This window comes from Polyergus mexicanus, unplaced genomic scaffold, assembly GCF_030449975.1.
Source record: "Polyergus mexicanus isolate NDT 795.1 unplaced genomic scaffold, iyPolMexi1.0 SCAF_10, whole genome shotgun sequence".
NCBI lineage: Eukaryota > Metazoa > Arthropoda > Insecta > Hymenoptera > Formicidae > Polyergus > Polyergus mexicanus.
In genome coordinates this window covers 7127107-7153472 of record NW_027223330.1, presented here as the reverse complement: position 1 = coordinate 7153472, position 26366 = coordinate 7127107, and the positions used below count along the sequence as shown (strand labels likewise).

The following is a 26366-nucleotide window of genomic DNA, read 5'->3' as shown; positions in this document are numbered from 1 at the left end:
AAGCAGTGGTATCAACGCAGAGTACTGAAGTTTCTTTTAATTTCTTCTGGAATAACTGTTTTTGAATAACCAGAATATTCTTGCACAAACCGCATATGATACGAAGTATTTTTTAAACCAACCAGCACACGAATAAAAATCGCATCTGGGATAAAATATTTTTTTAATAACCAGAGCGCACATTCAAACCGCTTCTGGAATAATATATTTTTTAAACCAACCAGTACACGAATAAAAATCGCCTCTGAAACAAAATGTTATTTTTTTAATAATCACAGCACACATTCAAAACGTTTTTAGTGGAAAATATTTCTTTCGGCGATCAGTTCACGATTTGATCGCTTCTAGGATACATTCTTCAACCAAAGCGTACATGCAAAACGTTTTTGGTGAGAAATATTTCTTTCCACAACCAGTTCTCGAATTGATCGCTTCTGGGATACATTCTTCAACCAAAGCATATATGCAAAACGTTTTTGTTGGAAAATATTTCTTTCGACAACCAGTTTACTAATTGATCGCTTTTGGGATATATTCTTCAATCAAAGCGCACATGCAAAACGCATTTGGTGGGAAATATTTCTTTCAATAACCAGCTCACGAATTGATCACCTCTGGCTAACTAACTACTGTGACACAACTACTATTGCAAAATAAATATAATCAATTTTCAGTGAAATATACAAATAAGCAAAAGATTAATGATATTTTAATAAATTTAAAGTTACTATTACATATACACAAACGTATGTAGATAATATATAACACACATATAGTATGCTCGGATAAGAAAGAGATGGACAGAGAAGAATGGGCAAAGAGAGAAAGAAGATATGAGTGTAACTAAGCAAATGTCTGTACAAGTGCCAAAAGTAAGAAAAAAAAGGAAATAGTTATATCTTTCTCCGTAGCAATACGTTATGCTTACTAATGAATAGTGACTGATGTGAATTATCAATCGATATATCGTTTTACAGCTTTTTCCTCGCTTACTCATTTCTATTCTCTCTCTCTCTCTCTCTCTCTCTCTCTCTCTCTCTCTCTTTGCCTCTTTTTTTGCCCATATCTGTCCATTTATTTATAACAAAAATGCTATATGAATATTGAATACTATGTGCATCATATATAATATGAATGTTTATGTGTATATTATATAATCATTTTAAATTCCATTTGAAGATCAATTTTATATTACAATTTTTTATACAAAAGTCTTTATGTTGTTTTTTATTTAAGATTTGTTTTTAAGAAATAATTTAAAAGAAAAAATTTGGAATATTATATTTTTATATAATATTACATTATTATATTTATATATTTGTTTAAACTGCACAGAAATTAAATTATATAATAGCAGTGGTATCAACGCAGAGTACTTAAGAGGCCATAGACCTTATAGTCCATTTGGCATAATTTCTGCTGCCATCTGTATTGCGCGTGCAGCGGTTGTCTCATTGATTGCCAACTCGACAACAGCGCCTTTATTTGCTAATCAGTTAGCAATTCATGTTTGTTTGTGTTTCGATGCAACCATGGATTGTTAAGGGTTCGAGATACGAAAGAACGAGTTGCGATGCGACTCGTGTTCCGGCTTTCATACAGTTAAGACCGTTTATTTATTCCTCCATGCGTTCTTCCTTGTGATTCGCGTGAACGTCCGTCAAGTATCTAATACGCGAGATCCAATCATTAAAGTATCACAGTTGTAAAAGGAATATTGTTCATTAATAAAACAACCAGTTCTGGCAAACTCTATCACGCCTTCTCTCCTGACCCGTAAAAACCTCGTTAACCTCTTGGTACGTCCTACATATACCAGAAATATGATGCTTTTGATCTCATTTTCTTTCAGATTCATATTCAGATTCAGATGTTCACGTATGTATGTTCGCATGCATATATGCAAATCGATTTTGTACCTCAAGCGGTGTTCACATCGCTCATGTACGATTATTCGCATGAATATGTAAATGCGTGTACGTTTTAAGAGATCATATATGGATGCGTATACATATATGTGATATAATTATATTTTATAAGAGAACGCAGAGTATAATGTGTAAGAGGTCATAGAGTATATAGTTTGTTTGGCATAACTTTTTGCCGCCATATGTACTGCGCGCGCAGCGCTTGTTGCCAATCGGTAGTCAACTCGACAACATCGTTTTTATTCACTAGATTGACTTAACAACCTATGTTTGTTTGCTCTTGCAACCATGGTTATTTGGGGTTCGTTATACAAAAGAAGAATCAAGACGTGACTCGTGTTCCGGCCGTGATACAGTTAAGATCGATTACTTATTTTTCCGAGTGTTCTTTCTCAGGATTCGCGTAAGCATTTGTTTGAGTATTTAAAACGCGAAGTCCATTTATAAATAAGTGATACATTTATTAATTTATAAATTTTTTAAATTATTATAATGTCAATCATCGTCAGGAGGCTGTGGCAGCACTTTGGGCCAATGGCTCAGCAAAAAGAGTAAATCGATTTTCAAAATCTTCTTTAAAAAAAATTATTGAAGACGATCAATTTTAAAATTCTCATTTAGACACTGTACAATATGTGATTAATAACACATATCATTCTTCAGTGAAAGCTACTCTTCCTAAATTATTATTTGGCGTAGAAATGCAAAATCACCCGGAAGTTGAACTAGTTAATTTTCTTAACAACATTGCAAAATCTGATCTTAATTATTATTATTATTATTATTATTATTAATGGGGTGCTACAGCCCGTATCGAGCTTTGATCTCCCGAATGCGAAGCCTCCAGATCCTCCGGTCCAGCGACCGCGTCCCTTAGTTCCCCACTCCCAGAAGCGACTCGCTGATACCGTCGATCGAGTCCTCCCAGTTTTTGTCTCAGGGTGAATATTTTATTTTCCCACTGTTCTTCGAATTGTCATCCCATCGGATTGACAACCCGACGAGTTTCCTCCAATTCCAATGAGGACGCGCTCAATGGAGGTAACTAGCAAATCCATACACGGGAAAATCTGATCTTAATATTATAAAAAACCGGGATATAGCAAGAGAACTCGTTATATAATCTACGAACAAAATTAAAGTGTATAATAAATAATATGATGAATGGCATAAAAAGCCTTTTATATATAACCCAGGCGATTATGTATTAATTAGAAGTTCTATTCTTAAACCAGGCGAGGACAAAAAATTAAAACCTGTTTATAAGGACTCGTATGTTATAACTAAAGTTCTAAATAATAATAGATATGTTGTTCAACATATACCTGGCTTTAATCTTACATCTAGACCGTATGTCTGGGGGGTTTCGCCGATGGGAACCTCCTCCTTAAAGTTTCCCCCCTCTCGGGAAATGGATCGGAACTGGATTGATCTCTCGAGTATTGGTTATTGCACTGACACAATCTATTTGTTCTTAATGTTCACTCACTGAATCGCTTTCAGCGCGGCCGAAGCCCCCGCAAGGTCACAAGGAGCGCAAGTTCACTTCCTACTCGGAGGCGCACAACTATGACGGCGCGAAAGGCGCTCTGATCCCTATCCAGAAGTCGTACCGGTCACACACAGCCTTTAGCGTTGAAACTACTTAGTCCTAAGCATATCGAATTATGGTCCGCACTGTTCGAGTTCTCACCTGGACGTCTCAAGCACCAAAGCTCGCGGAATATTCCCGGCTGCGGAACCCTTCGTTCCCGCTACCCGCGGGCCTAGCAACTCGGTCCATCTCGCCGCGGGGCGCGGACACCGAGGGGGACCGCATCTACATGGCGAACACCTCGGAATTCCATGTCCCGAGCAAAAAATGCAAAAACCAAGAATTCGGCCGATTACCTCAACGGCTCTACTTGACGATCAGCCGAGTTCGCCACCAGAGACGCGAATCTACCGCCCGCCTCGTCCTCGCGACGAAACAATTAATTAGCCACTTGGCATAATGTGTCGCTAATTCTGCTGGTCGCCTCATCGGGGCATTGGGATGGGTTGGCCGCGGATCGGCCTTAATGTAGATGGCAAATCCTCAGGCGTCGGTACGGTCCGGTGACGGCACGGGCAGGGGGCACAGCTTGACGATGGGGCGTATTAAGCTGGTGGATGCTGTCTGCACTTGGACCACACGGGTCCGGCCATCAGGTCCCGGGTGCAGTTTTGTTACTCTGGCCAAAGGCCATTTCGTTGGCGGTAGGAGCTCATCCTTTACGAGAACGAGAGCTCCAACTTGCAGGTCGTCCGATGGTTCTCGCTACTTGGAGAGCTGTTGCAGATGATGCAAGTATTCAGTCGACCACCTGCGCCAGAAATGATCGCGCATATTAGATACAAGTATCCATCGGTTTACGGGGTGACCATGATGGTCATCCAATGCCGGAGCCTCCGGTAAGCCCACCGGGGTCTCGCCTATTAGCAGGTGACCTGGAGTCAACGCCGTGGAATCCTCGGGGGATTCGCTCATTGGATAGAGCGGCCGGGAGTTGAGACATGCCTCAATCTGACACAAGAGCGTCGTCAACTCCTCAAAGGTTAGCGTGTGGTCACCGAGAATGCGCCGGAGGTGATGTTTAACCGCTCGGACGCCTGCTTCCCAAATTCCGCCAAAGTGTGGAGCAGACGGAGGGATGAATAACCACTCGGTGCCGTCAGAGGCAAGTTGTTCTCTGTACTGCTGGTAGAACTTCGCGGCAGAACTGAACATTCCACGGAGCTCCCGGTCAGCGCCTCGGAAGTTCGTAGCGTTGTCGCTCATAAGTCGCGCGCAATGGCCTCGTCTAGCCACAAACCGTCGAAAGGCGGCTAAGAATGATGTGGAAGAAAGATCGGACACAGCCTCCAAGTGTACTGCCTTTGACGCCATGCACACGAATAGGCAGATATATCCTTTGTAGGATTTGTGTTCTCGACCCTTGGTAGTGCGAAGGTGAAGTAGGCCAGCGTAATCGACCCCAGATGAAAGGAACGGGCTTGCTCGGACTCGAACTTCCGGCAAGTGTGCCATTTGTTGATTGCCAGTGCGGTTTCGGAAGCGCGCACATCGCACGCAGTGATGAATAACGTCCCGGATTAACGAGTTTGATCGAATGATCCAGTAACGCCGTACCAATATACTGCGGGTCAATTGAGGGCCCGCATGCAAGGACCGCTTATGAGCGTCTCGGACCGGGAGAAGCGACAGATGATTTGATTTGTCGAGAATCACCGGGTGCGCCTCCTCGTAGGGCAGCAGAGCACCCTGTAGACGGCCTCCCACTCAAAGCAGCCCGTCCTGGTTCACGAACGGTCGTAATGCCAGGAGCGGGGAACGGCGAGGAAGACGCTTCCCGCGAGAGAGGTGTCGGAACTTCTCGGAGAAGTCCTGTTGTTGCGCAATTCGCCAGCGGAGGCGGCATCGCTCCAACTCCGCAACGGAGAGGCAGCCTGCTGGGTCCACGTCCTCCTGTCTGAGTCTGCGTAAAAACCTAAGACAAAATGAAGTAACTCGAATGAGACGCGTGAACGATGAGAACCGGAGCAGGACTTCATTTATTTTCACTTCGCGGGTGACGGAGGTCAGCGCAATCGAACGTTCCTCCATCAATTCGGTATGGCAGGCATCTTCCTCGCGGGGCCACTCCGCTGCGGGGCTCCTCAGCCAACAGGGCCCCTTCCACCACAGTGGAGTCTCTGCTAGCTCCAGCGGCTTGAGGCCACGCGTGGCCGCATCCGCCGGATTCTCGGCCGTAGGGACGAAGCACCAACGATCGGGAGTCACCAGTTCCTGAATCTTGGCGACCCGATTGGCCACGAATGGCTGCCATCTTGACGGGTGGGCTCTTATCCATGCCAGCGCTACCTTAGCATCGGACCACGCGTGCATGGCGTCGTTCTAGAGGCCGAGGCGTGCGATGGCGGTCAGCAAACGGGCCAGCAGCAGAGCACCGCAGAGCTCCAGTCTCGGGATCGAGACTGGTTTGATTGGCGCCATCCTCGTTCGAGCCACGATCAACCGCACGACCCGGTCCCCTCGTGGTGTGCTCGACCGTAGATAGACGCTTGCAGCATAAACTCGACTCGAGGCATCCGAGAACTCATGTAATTAGATGGGGCCCTCCTTGATCGACCCCGTCCATCGTGGAATACGGAGGCCGTCTAAAGTCAGTAGGTCCGACGCTACGGCGTACCCATCTCTGGCGGAGTCCGTCGGGAAGTGGCTAGTCCCAGTTTAGGCCCGCCGTCCAGAGGTCCTGGATGTAAATCTTGGCGACAATTATGACCGGAGCCGCCCATCCAAGCGGATCGAAAAACTTAGCCACATCTGATAATATCATTCTCTTGGTGCAGGTAGCCAAGGAGGCGAGCGTCGGAATCGCGCGCAAAGCCAGCGTGTCGGCCTGGGTAGACCAGAGCACCCCCAAGGTACTGACCGCCGCCCCGCCTGAAACTAGACAATCTGCTGGGTTACCTGTTGGGGCCAAATCGTCGTGGTTGCCTGCCCATTTGCTGAGGTGAAAACCTCCTGCGGCGAGGAGGTCCATGATCTGCTGCCTCATCTCGAGGGCGCCTGTTAAAGAGTCTGCTCCAGCCAGTACATCGTCGACATAAGTATGAGACTGAAGAGCGGTTGCGCCCAGCGGGAATTGTTTCCTTCATCCCGAGCCAGCTGCAGGAGAGTGCGGATCGCGAGATACGGGGCCGGAGCGGTCCCGTAAGTAACCGTGGTAAGCCTGTAGTCTCGACCTTCGGCTTCTAGTTCCGCCCGCCATAGGACTCGCTGCAAGTCTGCATCGTCGGGATGAATGCAAATCTGGCGAAACTTCTTGACGATGTCTGTGCTGAAAGCAAACTGGGAGATGCGCCACCTCGTGAGAACAAGCCATAGTTCAGATTGTAGTTTCGGTCCAGGCACCAGCAAATCGTTCAGGGAGATGCCCGTTGAACTTCGATACGAAGCATTAAATACGACTCGAATTTTGTCCGAACTATCCGAGTGTTTAATGACCGCGTGATGGGGCATGTAAAACGACTCGGCTGTTTGACTGTCTCCTCGGGGAATCACTTTCATATGGCCCAAGGATATGTACGAGGACATGAACTCACGGTACTGATGTCGCAGCGTCTCATCACGGCCAAGCCGACGTTCATTATTCTGAAGCAACCGGAACGCGCCGAGCCGCGAGGCCCCAAGAAGATTCGACGGGTCTTTCTTGCGGAAGAGTCGCACTATGTACCGGCCGGAAGCATCTCGGGTGTGAGTTTTTACGAAGAGATCTTCACAGGCTCTTTCCTCGGGGGTCAAGATCCGTTCTTCGGGTACCTCATCCAACCTCCAAAACCGTTATAGATCCTGATTGAGGTCATGGAGGGTTGTGATATGGAGGAACGATACACTGGTGTCGGACTTTGGTCGTATGTCGGAGACCGGGCCCATGAGGACCCAGCCAAATATCGTCTGGTGAGCTGACGGTGATCCCGGGGGTCCTATCCGATGTCCGCTTTCGCACAGTAGGCCGTATATGTCTGCTTCCAGCACACAGTCGATTGCCGCCGGCACGGCGAATTCCAGGTCAGCAAGATCGAGTCCTTTTAGATGTGGCCAGTTTCTTACGGCGAATCGATGCCCTGGAATTAGAGACGTGAGTTTGGGTAACACTAATGCTCGTGGCACCGCGATTCTCACGGATGGCGATCGGTGAGTACCGATCATGACCGATACTGTATGCGAAGCTGTTCCCGTTGTAGCACCCTGCAAGCCCGACACGGCGACTCGCACCCTCCTCCGCGCTAGCTTCAGTAATTGAGCGGCTCTCTCGGAGACAAAGGATGCCTCAGAACCGAAATCCAGTAGGGCTCGGACGTTAACCGAGCGGCCCGACTCCCCCATCAGCACGACGCGGGCGGTGGCTAGCAGAACGCAACCTCTTGTTGAGCTTGACAAGACCGAGATCGTCGAGTTGAGGGCCTCTGTCATCGACGACTCCGGGGTTATTATGCCATCTTTGTGATCCGGCGCTCCGTCTGCCGTCGCGGTGGCCCTTGCAGTGGCATCATCTTTAAAGTGGAGTAGGGTATGGTGTTTTGATTGACACTGGCGACACCGATTTGCCGACGGACACGAAGAGGCGTTGTGATCCGATCCGAGGCAGTTAAAGCATACCCGCCTTTTTCGTATGCAATCGCGCCGGCGGCTTCAAGCGCACGCACCCGACTCTGCAGAAACTCTGTGAGTTCTCCGAAACGCGGAAACTCTTGAGTAGAGTTCAAGGATGACTCCCATAAGAGTCTGGTGGAAGCATCGAGCTTTTCCACGAGTAGATGCACAAACCAGTCGTCCCATTGATCAACTGGCCAGCGATTTGAATGATCGAGAGGCTTGATTGACCACCGTAATCAATTGCTTGATTTCGGTCGCTGAAGTCTTGATAGCTGCCTGACTTGTAAGCAGTGCTCGCATATGAGCTGCCAGTAGCACTCGTTTGTCGTCGTAACGAGATGTGAGTTCTTCCCATGCCAGGGCGTATCCCGCTGACGACATTTCGATATTGGCTATAGCGGCCGCGGCCTCACCGGTGGTACTCGCCTTCAAATACTGGAGTTTTTGAATTGGAGCCAGACCCTCAACATCGTGTACGAGTGACTTGAAAAGGTCCCGAAATCCTTCCCAAGCTAACAGTTCCCCTGAAAACGTCGGCAAATTGATTCGGGGTAATTGAATGTGTTTCAATATGCCCGTGGAGACCGGGGCTTCCTGTGGCGGCTCTTGAGTTCTGGCCAGTGTCAGGTGGCCAACCATCTTTGTTTTCGCACTAATATAGGTGTTCTCTGTCGATCCGTAAAGATCCAAGGTCATATAGTCGTTGCCGTCGATTGCGTCGTAAGTCAAGAGTCATGGTTTTCCAAAAAACGTTTCCAATAGGACTCGAGTAATTCGAGACGCGCGGTAAGATATGCTGCAGTTATGTTGTCGCGTCCGATCTTCACGAGGTTTTCCCAGAATCTGTCGATATACGTCTTCGTATGGAGTTGTTTTTTCAAGACTGCCTCCATGATGAAAGATTTTTCAAATTAGTCCCGCCGGAGTGAGCTCAAGGGTTCCGATGGTAGGCGCGGAGCGTGCGGAGCGCGGAATGCCCGTCCGTAGGCGCGGAGCGTGCGGAGCGCGGGACGCCCGTCCGTAGGCGCGGAACGTGCGGAGCGCGGAACGCCCGTCCGTAGGCGCGGAACGTGCGGGGCGCGGGACGCTCCTAGTGGTTAATTGAGAGATGTTCACCAGGGTCAAAATGAGCGCACTTACCGTATGCGTTGTGCCGAACCCCCCTGTGGGTTCTTTTATGCGAAATCCTTAATCCAGTATAGATCCGGCTCGAAGGACCAAATGTTAGGGGGGTTTTGCCGATGGGAACCTCCTCGGTTAGAGTTTCCCCCCTCTCGGGAAATGGATCGGAACTGGTTTGATCTTTCGAGTATTAGTTATTGCACTGACACAATCTATTTGTTCTTAATGTTCACTCACTGAGTCGTTTTCAGCGCGGCCGAAGGCCCCGCAAGATCACAAAGAGCGCAAGTTCACTTCCTACTCGGAGGCGCACAACTATAACCGCGCGAAAGGCTCTCTGATCCCTATCCGGAAGTCGTACCGGTCACACACAGCCTTTAGCGCTGAAACTACTTAGTTCTAAGCGTATCAAATTATGGTCCGCACTGTTAGAGTTCTCACCTGGAAGTCTCAAGCACCAAAGCTCGCGGAATATTCCCAGCTGCGGAACTCTTCGTTCCCGCTACCCGCGGGCCTAGCATCTCGGTCCACCTCGCCGCGGGGCGCGGGCACCGAGGGGGACCGGCATTTACGTGGCGAACACCTCGGAATTCCATGTTCCGAGCAAAACATGCAAAAACCAAGAATTCGGCCGAATACCTCAACGGCTCTACTTGACGATCAGCCGAGTTCGCCACCAGAGACGCGAACACTGTACAATTCAGTATTATCTTCTGACCGAATTAAACGTTGGACTAAACCCTTGGATGAAATGTAATTATGTATAATTTTTGTGTTTACATTTATATCAATATATGTAATTGCGTTTATTGCGTATATTATGTCTAGTTTAAGTAACAAAGATACTTTGTTATGATTTGTTCAATACCGTTATGTATTGCATTTAACATAAGTACTTGTACCAAAGACATTTTGTCTTATTTTATTTGGTTATGTTTTGCGTTAAAATTAAGTTTCAAAGATATTTTACTCAAATTTGGTCTAGGTCTTTAATTATGTATATTCAGTTCAAACTTTAATTATGTTTGATCGATTAAATTTTTATAATCTTTGATGTTAATTCTATATTATAGTAAAATAGATCATTCGGGACAAATGATTAGATCAGGTATGGCCGAAGCTGTAACAGACTATATAGTCTGCTTGGTACAACTTCCTACCGCTATATGTAAAGCGCACAGCGGTTGTCTCGTTGCCAATCGGTAGTCAATTCGACAACAGTGCTTTTATTTGCTAGGTTGACTTAACAACTTATGTTTGTTTGCCGTTGCGATGCAATTATGGTTATTCGGAGTTTGTTATACAAAAGAACGAGTCGAGACGTGACTGTGAAGTGAGGAGAGGATTTAAGGCGGCAGGAGGCACGAACCAAGCATCCGTCTCTTCCGTGGCAGCGGCACTGTCGTATTTGTGTATAGTGTTTACACACTTCCTCAGCCCGACAAATAATTGTTAGAAAACAACATTTGCAGATTTGAAAAAATATGCGAGGTACGAGTGGCTGAATCGGGAATCGAACCCGACTCTTTTGCTTTCTAAGCAACTGCTCTTATTACTGAGCTATTCAGATCTCACACCTTACGCTACTTTAACACAATTCATACGACTCCAGAGCGATATTGGAATCTCGCTCAATGGATGCAGTGCCGATTGCTACGGAAAGACGATATTCCCAGCATATCTCCAGAGTAATCCAACTGTATTAAACAATTGAAAATTGGCACCCGTAACCGCTTAACGATGAGTTTTGATTCGTCACCAATATATATGAAAGCCTCCTCAAGTAGTCCATCCTAAACCACTACGCCTAAGCAGCCCCCTCTTCTGCCCCCAATTAATAATACGATTTTCCACCGTTATCACGTGGTGGATCTAGTGGACAGATTACCAGCATTAACGCTGGCGCAGATGTACACTGCAGAGTGAAGTAAGGGAAAGGGATTTAAGGCGACAGGAGGCATGAATCATGCATCCGCTTCTTCCGTGGCAGCGGCAGTCGTATCTGTGTAAAGCGTTTACACACTGGCATACACAGCGTTTATTTTCCGGCCATGATATAGTTAAGAACGGTTACTTATTTCTCCGAGCGTTCTTTCTCGTGATTCACGTGAGCGTTTATTTAAGTATTTAAAACGCGAAGTCCATTCATAAAAATTATGATATTTGTTAAACAAATATTGTTATATTTGTTAATAAAATATCAAGACCAGTTCTAGCAAATTTCTTTACGCCTTCAATCTTCTGACTCGTAAAACTCTCATAACTCCCTAGCCAGCTTTACAAATGTGAAAAGAAGAAAAGTGATAAAGTGATTAACGGTTATGAGAATATCGCGAAATAATGCAACACAAGGAAAAAAAGTGATAAAGTGAAAAAAAATTATTAACACGGAATAGTGCAAGGAAGAAAAGTGATTTCTTTTAATCGTATTGAGCAAAGTTAGGTTATTATATTAGTTAGTTTATATTTAGTATATTACTGAAATTGAACAAATTTTTTACATGCAATGCTTGAATCTGTACATAATCAATTAACATATTTGTAATAAATAGATTGTAGGAAAATTATTATGAAGGCTTTGATGGAATATTTAAAGATTTTGGCCGGCCATGTTTTCGATGACGATAAGCTGGTAATTATATGTGTGAACGTATTCGTGTATATAATATTTATTTATATTTGCGTCCTTGCGAATCGTCTATGGCGGTTATTCCTGAATCTGCTATACCCGTCTCCGGAAGAACATCCCAAAACACGTTGCTAAGGATTGTTGTTAAACATTTTGAGAGTGATCGGCCATCTTGGGTCTCGCATCGGTGGTGATTCCGAGCGGACGGATTGACGGATTACGAGATTATCTGTTTTGTGCTTTCTGTTGTGTGTTCTAAACTGTTATTAAAGTTCCTCTTGTTCTTTTTAATAAAATGTTCTTTATTTACGCGGTACGCGAGTGCCGGTTGTATTGCGCGTGTTCGAGTAATATCGATTTCGATCCGCGGACGCAACAATATTATTAAACAAAAGGAGGAGATGGCAGCAGCCAAGATCGGCCGAAAAGTGCAAACCGGCTGCAGGCCTATTCTACAATATATGTAAAAATAAAAACGATCCGTGATGTGTAAGTTAAACCCATCAATATATATTGTAGAATGGACTGCTGATGGCAGTGGAAGAGGAGTTGCACGAGTAGAGTGAGAAGCAGATAATATGAGGTAACTTCCGTCTCTTTCTAATAAAGCCTGATAGGATCAGCAGTACTGCTGATTTTTTGCGAATCAATCAAGCTTTATTAAAAAGAGATGAAATGTGACTTCATACCTCTCGTACTCTAGTCGTACGGCTCCCCTTTCACTGCTATCAGCAGTCCATTCTATATGTTGATGGGTTTAACTTACACATCACGGATCGTTTTTATTGATGGATAATCCGAATATTTACACAAAAATTAAATTAATGCAATGTTGTTTTTGTTTGTATATGTATAATGTTATATTGATATATTATATTTTGTATATTGTGGATATATGTTTGTTTGTTTACAAAGAAATTACAAAAAAACATTTCTCCTTATTTAAAAAGGATTATAATGCAAAATATCTTTTGATGAAAGGCACAAGATCTATTATTTATTATACTATATTTTATATAGTACAAAATAAAGTCTAATATTACATATATTTTTCATCAGAATCAAGAACAAACACATCAGCATTCGATTTTATGTTTTTGAGAAAAAATCATCAGCATTCATTATTAAGTTTAGTTGAACTAGGCTAAAAGGGGAATACCAGACATACCAAGCTTTCTCCATTTTCATCAAGTCTGACAAATATTATAATTCTATCTTCCCATTAGTTCATAGTGAAATAATATGATCCAATTCTCAAGCATTTGCAAGGAAAACGCGTTTAACAATTTACGTGCGTGCCATACACATGTATACACTATACATATATAGCAGAGAGGATTCAAAATTAAATACTGAAAAACACACCGTGAAGTTCTTATCTCCGTTGTGACACACAACACACACACGAGATGTAAGTCTGATCAAGCAACTTTAATATAGTTCACGGGAAATGTTAATGTCGGCAGTACACATTGAAATAAGAAAATTATAAAAGGCAAAAATGCATTGATTATTTCAAATTATAATAACTCAATGAAAAATATCACAGTTTAATTTCTTAAAAAGCATTTTTTTTTAATCTTGAAGTTTTCAAATCATTTGAAGCAAAATTACACAAATATTTTCTTCTTGAGCATACATGATTAAAAAGTAGAAATTTTTCTATCAATTTTTCGCGGTTGACTTGAAAATGATGCCATCTACATAAAAATCATTATCGAAAAAAAAATCTTAATAGCGTTTGAAAGTAGAAATTTTTAAATTTAAAATGCTTTGAGGGTTATTGATCGATTATTTTTTATGAAGTTACATACGGTAGTTTCACCAATTTTTCGAACGATTCGAAGAAATACTCTAATTTTTTTTAAGGAATGTATATAAATAAATTACTAAAAAATTTTTGTAGCTCTTTCAAAAATAATACTTTGGTTCATATAATAGAAAGATAAATATATGGAATTATAATTATAACATTTTATAAAATTTGATATTATTATATTGTAGTCTGATACATAAATATATTTCGATAAATTTTTGATTTACAATTTTTTAGGGTTATAAAAATAAATCTTAACTATAGCATTTCAATCGATTTTATTATCAAAGCTTTTTGCATTCAGCTTCTAATTATTTAAAGAGATTTAATTACTGAATATAATATAAGCGCATGAAACTTATCATTTTTACATATAATGTACTGGAAATGATAACCATAATGCAAACAAGAAAAAAAATATTTGCAGCCCGATAACGAGTATATAATAACAACAAGACTAAATCAAGTCACCGCGAAACGTAGCCTCGTCGCTTACGCAAACGGACTACGGGAACTCATTATTGATAAGTTGGTACAACGTCACTGGACTTACAATTTGGAGATATGCACTACGTTTGAAATGTTAAAAGAACGCGCATTGGATGTTCCACAAACTACTAAAGAATTGCTGGAATTGGGTAAGTTTTTCTTCTCATCACTTGTACAGTTTTCTTTTCGTTGCAATTATTTTATTGAAATGAATGATAAAATTTGGCAAAAGTTTTTTCTATTTAACTTTATTGTAAATAAAGTACGCATTTTTCAAAATGGATTGAATAATTTCTTTTAAAATAAAAAAATATCATTAAAAAATGAACATATTGCCTTGATACAAAATTTATTTTTGTTTTAATTTTAATGTATAATAAAAATAGAATTGGCTAGTACACACACACGCGTGCGCACGCGCGCGCACACACACACACGGACACACACCCAACGCACGCACGCACGCACTCACGCACGCACATTTACATTAATCTAAATATAATTAAATTTTATTTATATTTATTTTATGAGTATACATAAACGGGAGAAGAAAAAAGTAATTTTAAAAGTGATTATTGAAAATATCTTAATGTATGTAGAATATTAAGAGGATGTCAGAGCGACGGGCGAATTTCGACAGGTTAGCACCCTCATCTAAACGTAACTAAAATTGTCGGTATATTATCAACGCTTTATAGTTACATTACTGATATCATTTTGTAGAGTACCGTTTTCTTTGTTAATTTCGTCAGTGGCTTGGCTATTTTTGAAAAATTTTCTATGAATTTTCTGTAGTATTCGATTAGTCCTATGAACGATTGTATATTTTTTACTTTCTTCTGCGTCGGAAATTCTTTCATTGCCGTTAACTTTAACGGATCCGGAGATATTCCATTCTCCGAAATAATGTGACCTAGATAAATTACTTCTTTGCGCAAAAACTCGCATTTATCTGGTTGCAATTTTAGATTATTTTCTTGGAGTCTCTGTAGTACTTCCTTGAGTCTCTTATTGTGGTTCTCTAGGCTCGATCCGTATATGACTATGTCGTCTAAATAAACTAGACATTTAAGTCCTTGCATTCCGGTTAAAATTGAATTCATCAGTCTTTAGAATGTTGCTGGCGCATTTTTCAATCCAAACGGCATTCTATTAAATTCACAGTGTCCGTATGGCGTTGAAAAAGCTGTCTTTTGTTTATCTTGCTCAGCCATCGGTATCTGATGATATTCTGACGCTAAGTCTAATGTGGTGAAATATTTAGCGTTTCCTAGCTGATCCAGTATATCGGTGATATTGGGCAGTGGAAATAAGTCGCCTATCGTTAAGTCGTTTAGCTTCCGAAAGTCTACTACTACTTGGAGCTTAGATTTTTCGGTGAGTCGGTCCTTTTTGGTACCACCAGTAAGGATGCGTTCCATTGATTCGCGCTTGTTCGGATTATGCCGTTTTTTTAGCATTTTTTGCATTTGTTTATTTACTTCCGTCTTGTGCTCCTCGGGAAAACGATACGGTCTAGTGTTCACCGGCGAGGTGACGGCGCGCGTGTTTATCTTGTACTCTACCTTCGCAGTGCACGTCAGCGGTTCTCCGTCCAACTGAAATGTATCGTAATATTCTTCGCATATCCGTAGGAGTGTCTGTTTTTCTTCCGTATTTAAGTGTTGCGTGCGTAGTAGTTGTCAGATTTGCCCGTGTCTCGAATTAGTATGCTTAAGATTTTTTCTTGTTTCTATCGTATGTATTTTAGATTTGATCTCGCGTTCCATGTCTTCGAGGGTGACGTTTGGCATCTGTAACTCGACTTCCATATCAGTTGTATTTATAATATTAACGGCGCACGTGTAATCTTTAGGTTCTACTAAGCAGTTTCCAAGGTAGATTCCTGGAGCTGTTTCCTCTGCTCGTAGTATTCCTATTCGATTTTGATTCGTTGCCGCTTTTACGATGGTTTCGCTGCGCGGCTTTAGAATCGTTTTGTTCAACAAATGGAATTTTATTACGGCGTTTCCTATTTTTAATTGATTTTTATCATAATCAGGACACCGAGTGTTCTCGAAGGAAATCAATGCCTAGTATTCCTTCATATTCGATTGGAATGTCGTCTCGTATAACGTAAAATGCATGTTTTACTTTATGGTTTTTTATTTTAATCGTGGCGTACATCTTTTCTATGGTGTGTACTTTATGCCCGGTTATGCCTGTGAGCGCGATTTTACCTTCGTGTATCAATGTGTCGTCCTTTAAATGTTTCAATTTTATTAGTGAAATGGTCGATCATGAATCGTACAACATCTCTATTTTTTCGTTTTTCGCTTGTCGCATTGGTAATGTTAGCAATAAGTCCGTCTTTTTCTGTGCGCGTGGCATATCTTTAATATGCGTAACGCGATACTCAGATGAAGGTCGCGGTTGTCTCTTTCTCGCTTCGTCCTGCTCGTCTTCGCTGCTGCTACTTGCGCTATCGGCGTTTCTTTTTTATTGTCGTGATTTCTTTCGATCGCGTATATTTTCGTCGCGCGTCTTTTGCGGATTTCCGATTTTTAGTTTATTTGTACTACTTTTTGATTTTCCGTTCAGGCTCCAGCATTCATCGCGGCTGTGTCCTGTTTTTTTGCAATGTGCGCAGTATTTATTTATTGCGTTTATTCGCGAGGATTTTTCCGGTTTCGGGAGCGCGTATTGGCAACTTCGACAATCGCGTCCGTAATGTCCATTTTTTCCGCATTTACAGGTTCTAACCTCAATTGTTTGGCGAGTAACTTGGTTCAGTTTTATTTTAATTAACAAAACTACTTGTTCTCGCCATTCCCGGTCTGAATTTTTCTTCGGCGCTTGCAGCCGTTATCGCTTCTTAGAGCGTTGTGTATCGCTGCGCGCGTACGAGTATTTGTAATTTGTCGTGTAATCCGATTTGGAAATTTATTAACGCCTGCTCTTGGATTGTTTGTTGAATCGTGTGTTTTGAGGTTGCGGAATGCTCCTTTCCTTCGATCATCGAATCATATAATTTCATCGCTAGTAAATCAACGCGTTGTCCGAAAGGGTGCGCAGTTTCATTCGGCTTTTGTTTTAGCGAATTGAATTCGATCTGTAAGTGTGTCGTGCTTTGTTTTGACTGGTAACAAGTCTCGAGTTGTTGTTTTAGTTCGTCGAAAGTCTGAATATTTCGTGTCTCGAAATTCTGCATGGCTTTTCCTTTCAGCTTTGTAAATAATATTGCTCGGATTAATGATTCTTCATCCGCGGGATTTATGTCTTGAACGGCGTACGTGCATGCATTTAAAAATTCTAATAACTTGTGTCGCGATGTTCCGTCAAATTCGGGAATCATTGCTCTTGCTTCTTTTAACGGTAAGTAATTCGGAGCGGCGCTTCGTCGATTTCTGATGTCGCGTGCGGTTCGTCCGTATGTTCCATTAAACGCGTCGTTACCGTCTTCTGAACTGTTATATCCGTGATGTGGTAACTCCATGATTGCGTCTTCTACTCGCGTTACTCGCCTGTTTAATGATCTTACTTCCGTGCGTATTTCATTTAATATTTCGAGAAGGTGCGCGTTGCCTCTTCCTTCTTCGTGGTTTGATTCCGGAGACGGCGTGCGATTTGCCTCCGCTATCTCGCGGTCCATCTGGCGAATGGATTGTCGCATGTTTTCGATTTCCTCATCTACCACGCTTCGTGGCGGGTTTGCGGAAGTGCGTTTGTGTAGATTTTGTGATTCGGCCATATTATTTACTTGTTAGCGATAAATTTCTTCCGGATCGAATAGATCGCTCTCGTAGGAAGTTAATGAAAATTCGCGCCGTAAAGATATTCTACTCGGAGTTCTGCTAATATATGGTCGCGTTCGTTTAATCTCACGTTGAGTGTTGTCGTATTACGCGGAAGTAGGCTTTCGTCAAAATTGTTAAACGGAAATTCGTGTTCTGTGACAACGTTATCTCGGGCTCACTTTCGCTCGAGTGTTGTTTTTCTAAGTTTCTTCGCGCTTTATCAAAATTTTCTCGCGATGTTAAACTTACGTTAATCGCTCGTCAGGTTGGTTCGCTTAGTAACCACGATCGGTTCGCTATCGGTTTCGGTATATTAGAACCTTCCGACATTCACGCTATTATATTTATTAAATTTTTCGGACTTACAATATTATGATGGCTCGCATGATCGCTCGCTGTGTCAGTAGGTCGCTGACGCTGCAGTTCTTCACTCGGCGATTGATACGGCTGACGATGCTCGTCGTACGGCGGTCGTTGTCCGGTGCGTCGTCCGTAGAGTTATCGTAAGTCGCGATGCTTGGCGGCTCACGTTTCTGCTACAGCTGTTATGGCGATGCTCGTTCGGTTGTCCGTGCGTTTTCCGTCGATTGTGATTTCCGTCAGCTTACGTTTTACCTGTGCTGGCATGCCTGTCCTGTTTACACTCTGGGTGCTTTGCAGGTCTTGGGGAAGGCTTGGCTGCCGCTTCCGTCCGTCAACTTCAATTGAATTGATTGCTGGCGTGCCCGCTTTTTAACATAATCGTGTCTTTTGCAGGTCTTGAGTGCGCTCTGGCGATGCCCCGGCAGATCCCACCGCTACCACCAAATTATATTGTGCCTCCGGAGAGGCACGGTAGTTGGGATCGTTTGCCGGAAGGAATTTAGGAATTCGGGCTCCGCCCGAGAACTGCACTGACTTTATTTAAATAATTCTGACACCTTTGAATTTAAATAAATATATAAATATTTGTTTTATTCGTGACTTGGCTTAATTACAATGTTCCTGCACATTCGCTCGCGTCGCGTATCGCGATAGCGGATATCTTGACGTGCGCGTGTCTAGAATCGAGTTTCGGTCTTGAGACTCGCTTCTCGCTTCTTCGTATGTATTCCTGCCGACTGCGTGGCTACTCGATATTATAATAATTATCGACACTTGCTTTGACACTCGCGACTGTTAGCGATTTCACATGCGTGGAGGATAATTAAGAATAATTAAGAATAAAGATTGCCCGCGTTAGGTAAATTAATGATCAAGACTGCCTACTTGATAGTTATTGTGACTACCCCCGTAATATTAATTAATGATAAAGATTGTTCACCGCTCGTTAGCGATGGGTCTTTTTATTATCTCCCTTTGGTTTCCTGGGAGGGGATCGTTTAGCGACAAGACTATGTGTCGTGTCGCTCGATTTTGGCAAGATCCGGATGCAAGCTAAGAAGTTCTAAGTAGGACTTCTTTGCTTGTATTTTCGCAATTGCTTTATTCCTTTTTACTTCGCTTTTAAATAGGACTTCTGTGTTGCATTTTCGCAATGTCCTTCTGCCGCTTGCCCTGATTTCCGCGTTTTCGCAATGAAATGATTGCACGGTCGCTCGGGCTTCGCGCTTGGCTCGCGTTGTCAGCGCTTCGCTCGGTCAACGCTTGTAACGTGATCTGTATTCGCGTTACACGTTGAGCAATACCTTTTCATATAACATAATATACAGGGTGTCCTATTTTAATCTCCTCAGGCAAATATCTCAAAAACCAAGCCTGGAAGAGAAAAATGTTTCAGACAAAAGTTGTTTGGTTTCGAGGAAGCCATAAGATGGTGACAATGATTTGACCTTGGAAAATCATTTGAAGGTCATGTGAAGGTCAACTTTAAAATCTTAAATAGAAACCGCCATTTTTTATTTAGTATTCTTATAGCTGATATCGAGAGCTTTCCAAAACACTATAATAAAGTATTTTTTCATTAAGTGCTTTTTGAGTTATTTTATATTTTAATGACATATTTTGATATAAAAAATTAAATATCTCGTAAAATATTTAGTGTTTGATAATCTTACCGTAATACTTCTATGTACAGAATAATGAGACAAATCAATTAGTATAAAAAAAAATTGTTTTTAAGAAAATTATTTACAATGTATTTTTTTAAACAATTATTTGTTTTTTTTGGCACTAATTAATTTGTCTTATTATTCTGTACATAGAAGTATTACGGTAAGATTATCGAAAACTGAATATTTTACGAAATATTTTATTTTTTATATCAAAATATGTCAGATTAAAATATAAAATAACTCAAAAAGTACTTAATGAAAAAATACTTTATTCTAGTGTTTTGGAAAGCTCTTGATGTCAGCTACAAGAATACTAAATAAAAAATGGGGGTTTCTATTTAAGATTTTAAAGTTGACCTTCACATGACCTTCAAATGATTTTTCAAGGTTAAACCAATGGTACCATCTTATGGCCCCCTCAAAACCAAACAACTTTTGTCTGAAACATTTTTCTCTTCCGGGCTTGGTTTTTGAGATATTTGCTTGAGGAGATTAAAATGGGACATCCTGTATAAACTTCTTCACTATAAAAGTGAATGTTTATATATTCTTATGACATAAGTATGCACATACTAAAAGTTACATTTATATAAATATTAAAATAAATATTTATAAATGCAAACACATAAATACTCTGTCCGCAAAACATTGCAACAAAATTTTATGATTGTTACAATATTTTGGATATTTATAATATACAAAGGGCTCCTTCATCGACAATTTTCGTGAGAACGCAACCAAAATATTTTATTTATTATTTTCATATCTGCGATTATAATTTGCAAACAAAATTGAGGCATCTTTTTTCTGGCCAACATTGTTACGAGTATCAAGATAGATTTTTTTAAATCATAATTGCTTATCATTTTAAAAAAGGCAGCAGTTTATTGCTTGATATAATATTACAAAATCGTTTCCTCATACTCTTTACATCCTTGGAGTATTTTTTCTCATAAGGATTGCCTCCTTATAACGAAGATGTATATTTTTTCTCTCTTTAGCTACCAACTTGTATATGCACAGCCTGATAGACTATTATATACGCGAAATTTGATGCCACTAAGAAAAAAAAATACATCGCTAAGGGTTACAATAATAATTCCTTCCAATAATTTGTAAGCTTTTATTACCATATATGATTGGTTGCAATCATATGAAGGAATACCAGATATTGCACACTTAGTCTTTCAAAAACGGAAGTTTCTTTAAATTCTGGAATAACTGTTTTTTAATAACCAGAATATTCATGCACAAACCGGATATGATATGAAATATTTTTTAAAGCAACCAGCACAGGAATAAAAATCGCCTCTGGGATAAAATATATTTTTAATAACCAGAGCGCACATGCAAACCACTTCTGGAATAAAATATTGTTGAAACCAACCAGCACACGAATAAAAAGCCTTTGGGACAAAATGTTATTTTTTTAATAATCAGAGCACACATTCAAATCGCATCTAGTGTGAAATATTTCTTAAAACAACCAGTTCACGATTAAAAATCGCCTCTAGAATAAAATGTTATTTTTTTAATAAGCAGAGCGCACATACAAACCGTTTTTGGTGGGAAATATTTCTTTCGACAACCAGTTCATGAATTGATTGCTTCTGGGATACATTCTTCAACCAAAGCATATATGTAAAATGTTTTTGGTGAGAAATATTTCTTTCGACAACCAGTTCACGAATTGATCGCTTCTGAGATACATTCTTCAACCAAAGCGTACATGCAAAACGTTTTTGGTGGGAAATATTTCTTTCGACAACTAGTTCACGAATTGATCGCTTCTGGGAAACATTCTTCAACCAAAGCGCACACGCAAAACGCATTTGGTGGGAAATATTTCTTTCAAGAACTAGCTTACGAATTGATCGCCTCTGGCTAACTAATTACTGTGACACAACTACTATTGCAAAATAAATATAATCAATTTTCAGTGAAATATACAAATAAGCAAAAGATTAATTATATTTTAATAAATTTGAAGTTACTATTACATATACACAAACATATACACACATGTAGATAATACTGTATATAACACACATATACCATAATATGCTCGGATAAAAAAGAGATGGACAGAGAAGAATGGACAAAGAGAGAAAAAAGATATGAGTGTAACTGAGCAAATATCTATACAAGTGCTAAAAGTAAGAAAAAAGGAAATAGTTATATCTTTTTCTGTAGCAATACTTTATGCTCACTAATGTCTAGTGACTGATATTATCTATCGATACATCGTTTCACAGCCGTTTTACTCTTCCTTTTTCTTTTTTTGCCCATATGTGTCCATTTATTTATAATAAAAATACTATATGAGTATTAAATACTATGTGCATCATGTATGTTTATGTGTATACAGTCATTCTAAATTCCATTTGAAGATCAATTTTATATTACAATTTTTTATACAAAAGTCTTTATGTTGTTTTCTATTTAGGAATTGCTTTAAAGATATAATTTGAAAAAAAGAAATTTGGAATATTATATTTTTACATAATATTACATTAACATATTTATATTTTTGTGTAGACTGCATGGAAATAAAATTAAATAATATCTACAACATATTAGTATATAGTATACATCAAAACAATTCCTTCTAAAATTATGGTATATAAATATACTAACTTTTTGACTCTTATTCTTTTTAAGGAAAGTCTGCGGGCAAGCGTCTCTCGAAAATTTTATTTTCGTCCCAGTATGTGGGGAGACACACTATTAAAACCACACTACAAAAATGTAACACTTGTTTTTTAAATTCAACGCGTTATAACGCGTTATAACAGTGAAGCGTACTTTTGCGGTAATCTCTTGTTACGCGATGTACACAACAACACAACACGCGCGATTGAGTTTCTGCCGCGCACTGGTATGATCGCGTGTGCCTGTCTGCATGTGTGTATGCATGGTACATTCGACTTATTCCCCGATATATACATACATACATACTTACATACATGCATGCTACAAATATCGCGTAATAATAAAAACAAATGCGCATCTTTATAAACGAATATTCTCTAACCGAATAAAAAAATTATTTTCATATTGATTAAAATTAATTCGATATATAAAACTATTATTCATAAATATTCTACGACAAAAATTAAATTTTTAAATTTTTGCTTTAAAAAAAGTTTATTTTCTATAAATATAGGCAAGCTTATATAAATATGCAAATATTTGGTAACATAAGAGGATAAAATATATCAAATTTTCTTTTCTCATTTATATATTACTAAAGGTAATTATTTACTATAACGGACCCAGCTCCAATCACGTTGACCTTGATATATGTTGTCAAGGACTTAATCCTGAATAACTTTTTCTTATAACTTAATCGGCGGTCTCTTATAATTTTTGAGATATTTAAAGTTTAAGTTGGATTCGAAACGAAAATTTGGTTTAAGTTATACGACGTAATCCACACCAAATTTTTGTTTTAAATAAGAAATAGGTTTGGGTTAGGTTATATCTTTCGGAAGTGGAGCCCCCCCGCAGGGGGGCGGAACTCACTGTATCCATGCATATACTTTACAATGCGGAACGAGGTTCAGCCCAGAATTGTTGTGTGAATGGGAAAGTGTATGCGTGGATGTAGTGGGTTTCGTCCCCCCTGCGGGGGTACTCCACTTCCGGAAGATATAACCTAACCCAAACCTATTTCTAATTTAAAACTAAAATTTGATTTGGGTTTAGGGGGAGGGGAGGCAGAACGCACTGTATTCATGTATATACTTTACAATGCGAAACAAGGTTTAGTCCAGAATTGTTGTGAGAATGGGAAAGTTTAAGCATGAACGTAGTGAGTCCCCCCCCCCCTCTATTGTTGTGTTTCGTCCTGTAAACAGAGAATGTGTTGAAATCGACCTTGTTTCACGTGGAAAGTCATTTAGTTTCACGAAACTATATTGACAATAATAAAAATATAAATATAGAAGCATAAATACTACCGCTAATTAAAATACTCTTCGTGTTTTCATTGCACCACATATTCTTCAGTTGTGAATGACTATTGAAACAATACACTGACAAGGGGAGGGCGCGACGTTGGGGTCACCGAATTTAAAAAGGTTTTTATATAGTGTAGTACTCTACCAGAAGAGTATTTGAGCAAAGCGACAGGGCGCAACGCTCAGCCATTTTCAAGAAAAATTTATTTAAAAAATATAGAGTTCCTCATACCCGCTTCCGTTAGACCGATTATCGAGAAGTCGGCGTAGGTCGGGCGTTAAGCGCGTGACTATCACGCAGCAGACGCAGGTTCGATTCCTGTCCGTCGCATTTTTAAAAATTTTTTTTTAATACATTCCAGCAACGAATGTTTATTTATATAAAATAAAATTAATTTAACTAACCATTTTTTTTAATTTGCATTTTCCAAACGCAATTTTATTTTATATAAATAAACATTCGTTGCTGGAATGTATTAAAAAAAAATAAAAAAAAAATGCGACGGACAGGAATCGAACCTGCGTCTGCTGCGTGATAGTCACGCGCTTAATGCCCGACCTACGCCGACTTCTCGATAATCGGTCTAACGGAAGCGGGTATGAGGAACTCTATATTTTTTAAATAAATTTTTCTTGAAAATGGCTGAGCGTTGCGCCCTGTCGCTTTGCTCAAATACTCTTCTGGTAGAGTACTACACTATATAAAAACCTTTTTAAATTCGGTGACCCCAACGTTGCGCCCTCCCCTTGTGAGTCTAACTTCCGTATACTATGTTATTTCACGACTTTTTACACTTAACGCATAATTATAAGGAGTTAATGACATTTTTGGCACAGAGCAGAGTTATTCGTAATCAAATAAAGTGTCCTCGGTGCAATAAAATTCAGCACTTAAATATAGAGCAGTCACCACTTGTTATTCATTGCACTGAAAAATACTATGAACAAGTTCGTCATAAGAAACGAATTAGAAAAACATGCAATTTTAAGATTAGTGCTTTAACTAATACGTGGTTTGCACAAGCAATACTGGATTTGCCAACAGCTTGTCGTATAATTTGTTATTTTCTGTTATTAAATTATCCACGACAGTTATTTTTAAAAGCGGAAAATATCTATTTCATCTCGTACAGCAGTCGATTGGATAAATTTTTGTCGAGAAGTATGTTTTTTATTTTTTATGTTGATATTGCTATTATAATGGTTTTTTGAGTAACAAGTGATATTTGTCATATAGTTGTCTATATTGTTTATATAGTCTTTTTTTTTATTACGTATTTTTATATAGCTTCTGGCACAATGGCTGTCACACAATGAAGAGCAAATTGGCGGTTTAAACGTCATTGTAGAAATTGATGAAGCTAAATTTGGAAAACGCAAATATCATCGTGGACGTCTTATTACTGGCCAGTGGTTATTTGGAGATATTGAACGGTGTACTGGCAAATTTTTTGTTCTTCCTATTAAAGAACGTTCATCTAAGATCCTCATTCCAATTATACTTCGTCATGTTGCACCGGGTACTATTATCTATAGCGACTGCTGGAGAGCATATAATAAACTTAAAAATTATAACTATAAACATCAAGTTGTAAATCATAGCGAAAATTTTGTAGACCCTCATACAGGAGTTCACACACAAAACATAGAACGCATATGGCGTGATATTCGAAATGGAATACCAAAATATGGAACTCGTGATTATCATTATATACATTATTTGGTTGAGTTTATATTTAAACGTAAATATCAATATTGTGAACGAATACGTAAATTTTTCGAAATAATGGCAACATTGTATCCCTTAGATGAAAACAGTACATTTGCAACTGTAGAATAAATATGTACTGATTTTTTCTAATATTATATTAATTATGTAAAGACCTTGTTTCACATTTAAATCAGGGTTCTGATGCAGATGGACCTCGTTTCTTGCGTGGAAATTACAAACTTATGTAAAAATTAACATTTTATTTTTCAAACTTTATTTATTAATAACTTTTTAATAAACAATGACCGCCGATTAAGTTATAAGGAAAAGTTACTCAGGATTATTTTCTTGACAACATATATCAAGGTCAACGGGACTTCTGTTTCCGGTACGTAGAGTGTGACACGTGTGTATGTGGAAGGTGCTGTTTGACGGTGGTTGAGAGGAGAATTAGAGGAGTGACGAGAAAGAAGGGTTGAGTGAGAGCGAGTGGAGGTGAAAGAGCGAGTGAAGGGAGAACTTGGAGTGAGAAGGGAAGGGAATAAAAGGGCATTTACGAGCCGGCGGTTAGGGGCGAGTGGGCACAGAGTATAGAATAGGTAGAGTGGTAGACGCGACGGAGCGCTAGGGAAACAGCGCGCGATAGGGAAAAGTGGGGGTAGCGCTAATGAGCGGCAGAGCACGAAGCAAAGAGAGTAGATAGAGGGGAAACAAGGATA

General features: G+C 40.2%; 2 protein-coding genes across 2 annotated transcripts in view; one reads left to right on the top strand and one right to left on the bottom strand.

The window, feature by feature from the left end:
• Dhc62b (Dynein heavy chain at 62B) overlaps positions 1-26366 on the top strand; it is a 962114-nt gene that overhangs the window by 82654 nt on the left and 853094 nt on the right. Inside the window, exon 6 of the mRNA XM_070302893.1 lies at positions 14104-14314. Coding sequence (XP_070158994.1) covers positions 14104-14314 — 211 coding nt within the window. The remainder of the gene's footprint in view (positions 1-14103; positions 14315-26366) is intronic.
• LOC138936884 (uncharacterized) lies at positions 7294-9002 on the bottom strand. Its single transcript, XM_070302666.1, has 3 exons — positions 8846-9002; positions 8301-8777; positions 7294-8006 (listed from the first exon to the last, which is right to left on the bottom strand). Exons 1-3 carry the CDS (start codon positions 9000-9002, stop codon positions 7294-7296), a joined length of 1347 nt encoding a protein of 448 aa, XP_070158767.1.

Excerpts from the sequence above, each read along its gene's own strand:
- LOC138936884 (XM_070302666.1), bottom strand. The coding sequence starts at position 9,002 with ATGGAGGCAGTCTTGAAAAAACAACTCCATACGAAGACGTATATCGAC. Across the intron at positions 8,778-8,845 it reads GAAACGTTTTTTGGAAAACC|AGAACACCTATATTAGTGCG; the intron begins ATGACTCTTGAC and ends ACGGATCGACAG. Across the intron at positions 8,007-8,300 it reads ATCATTCAAATCGCTGGCCA|ATGATGCCACTGCAAGGGCC; the intron begins GTTGATCAATGG and ends TCCACTTTAAAG.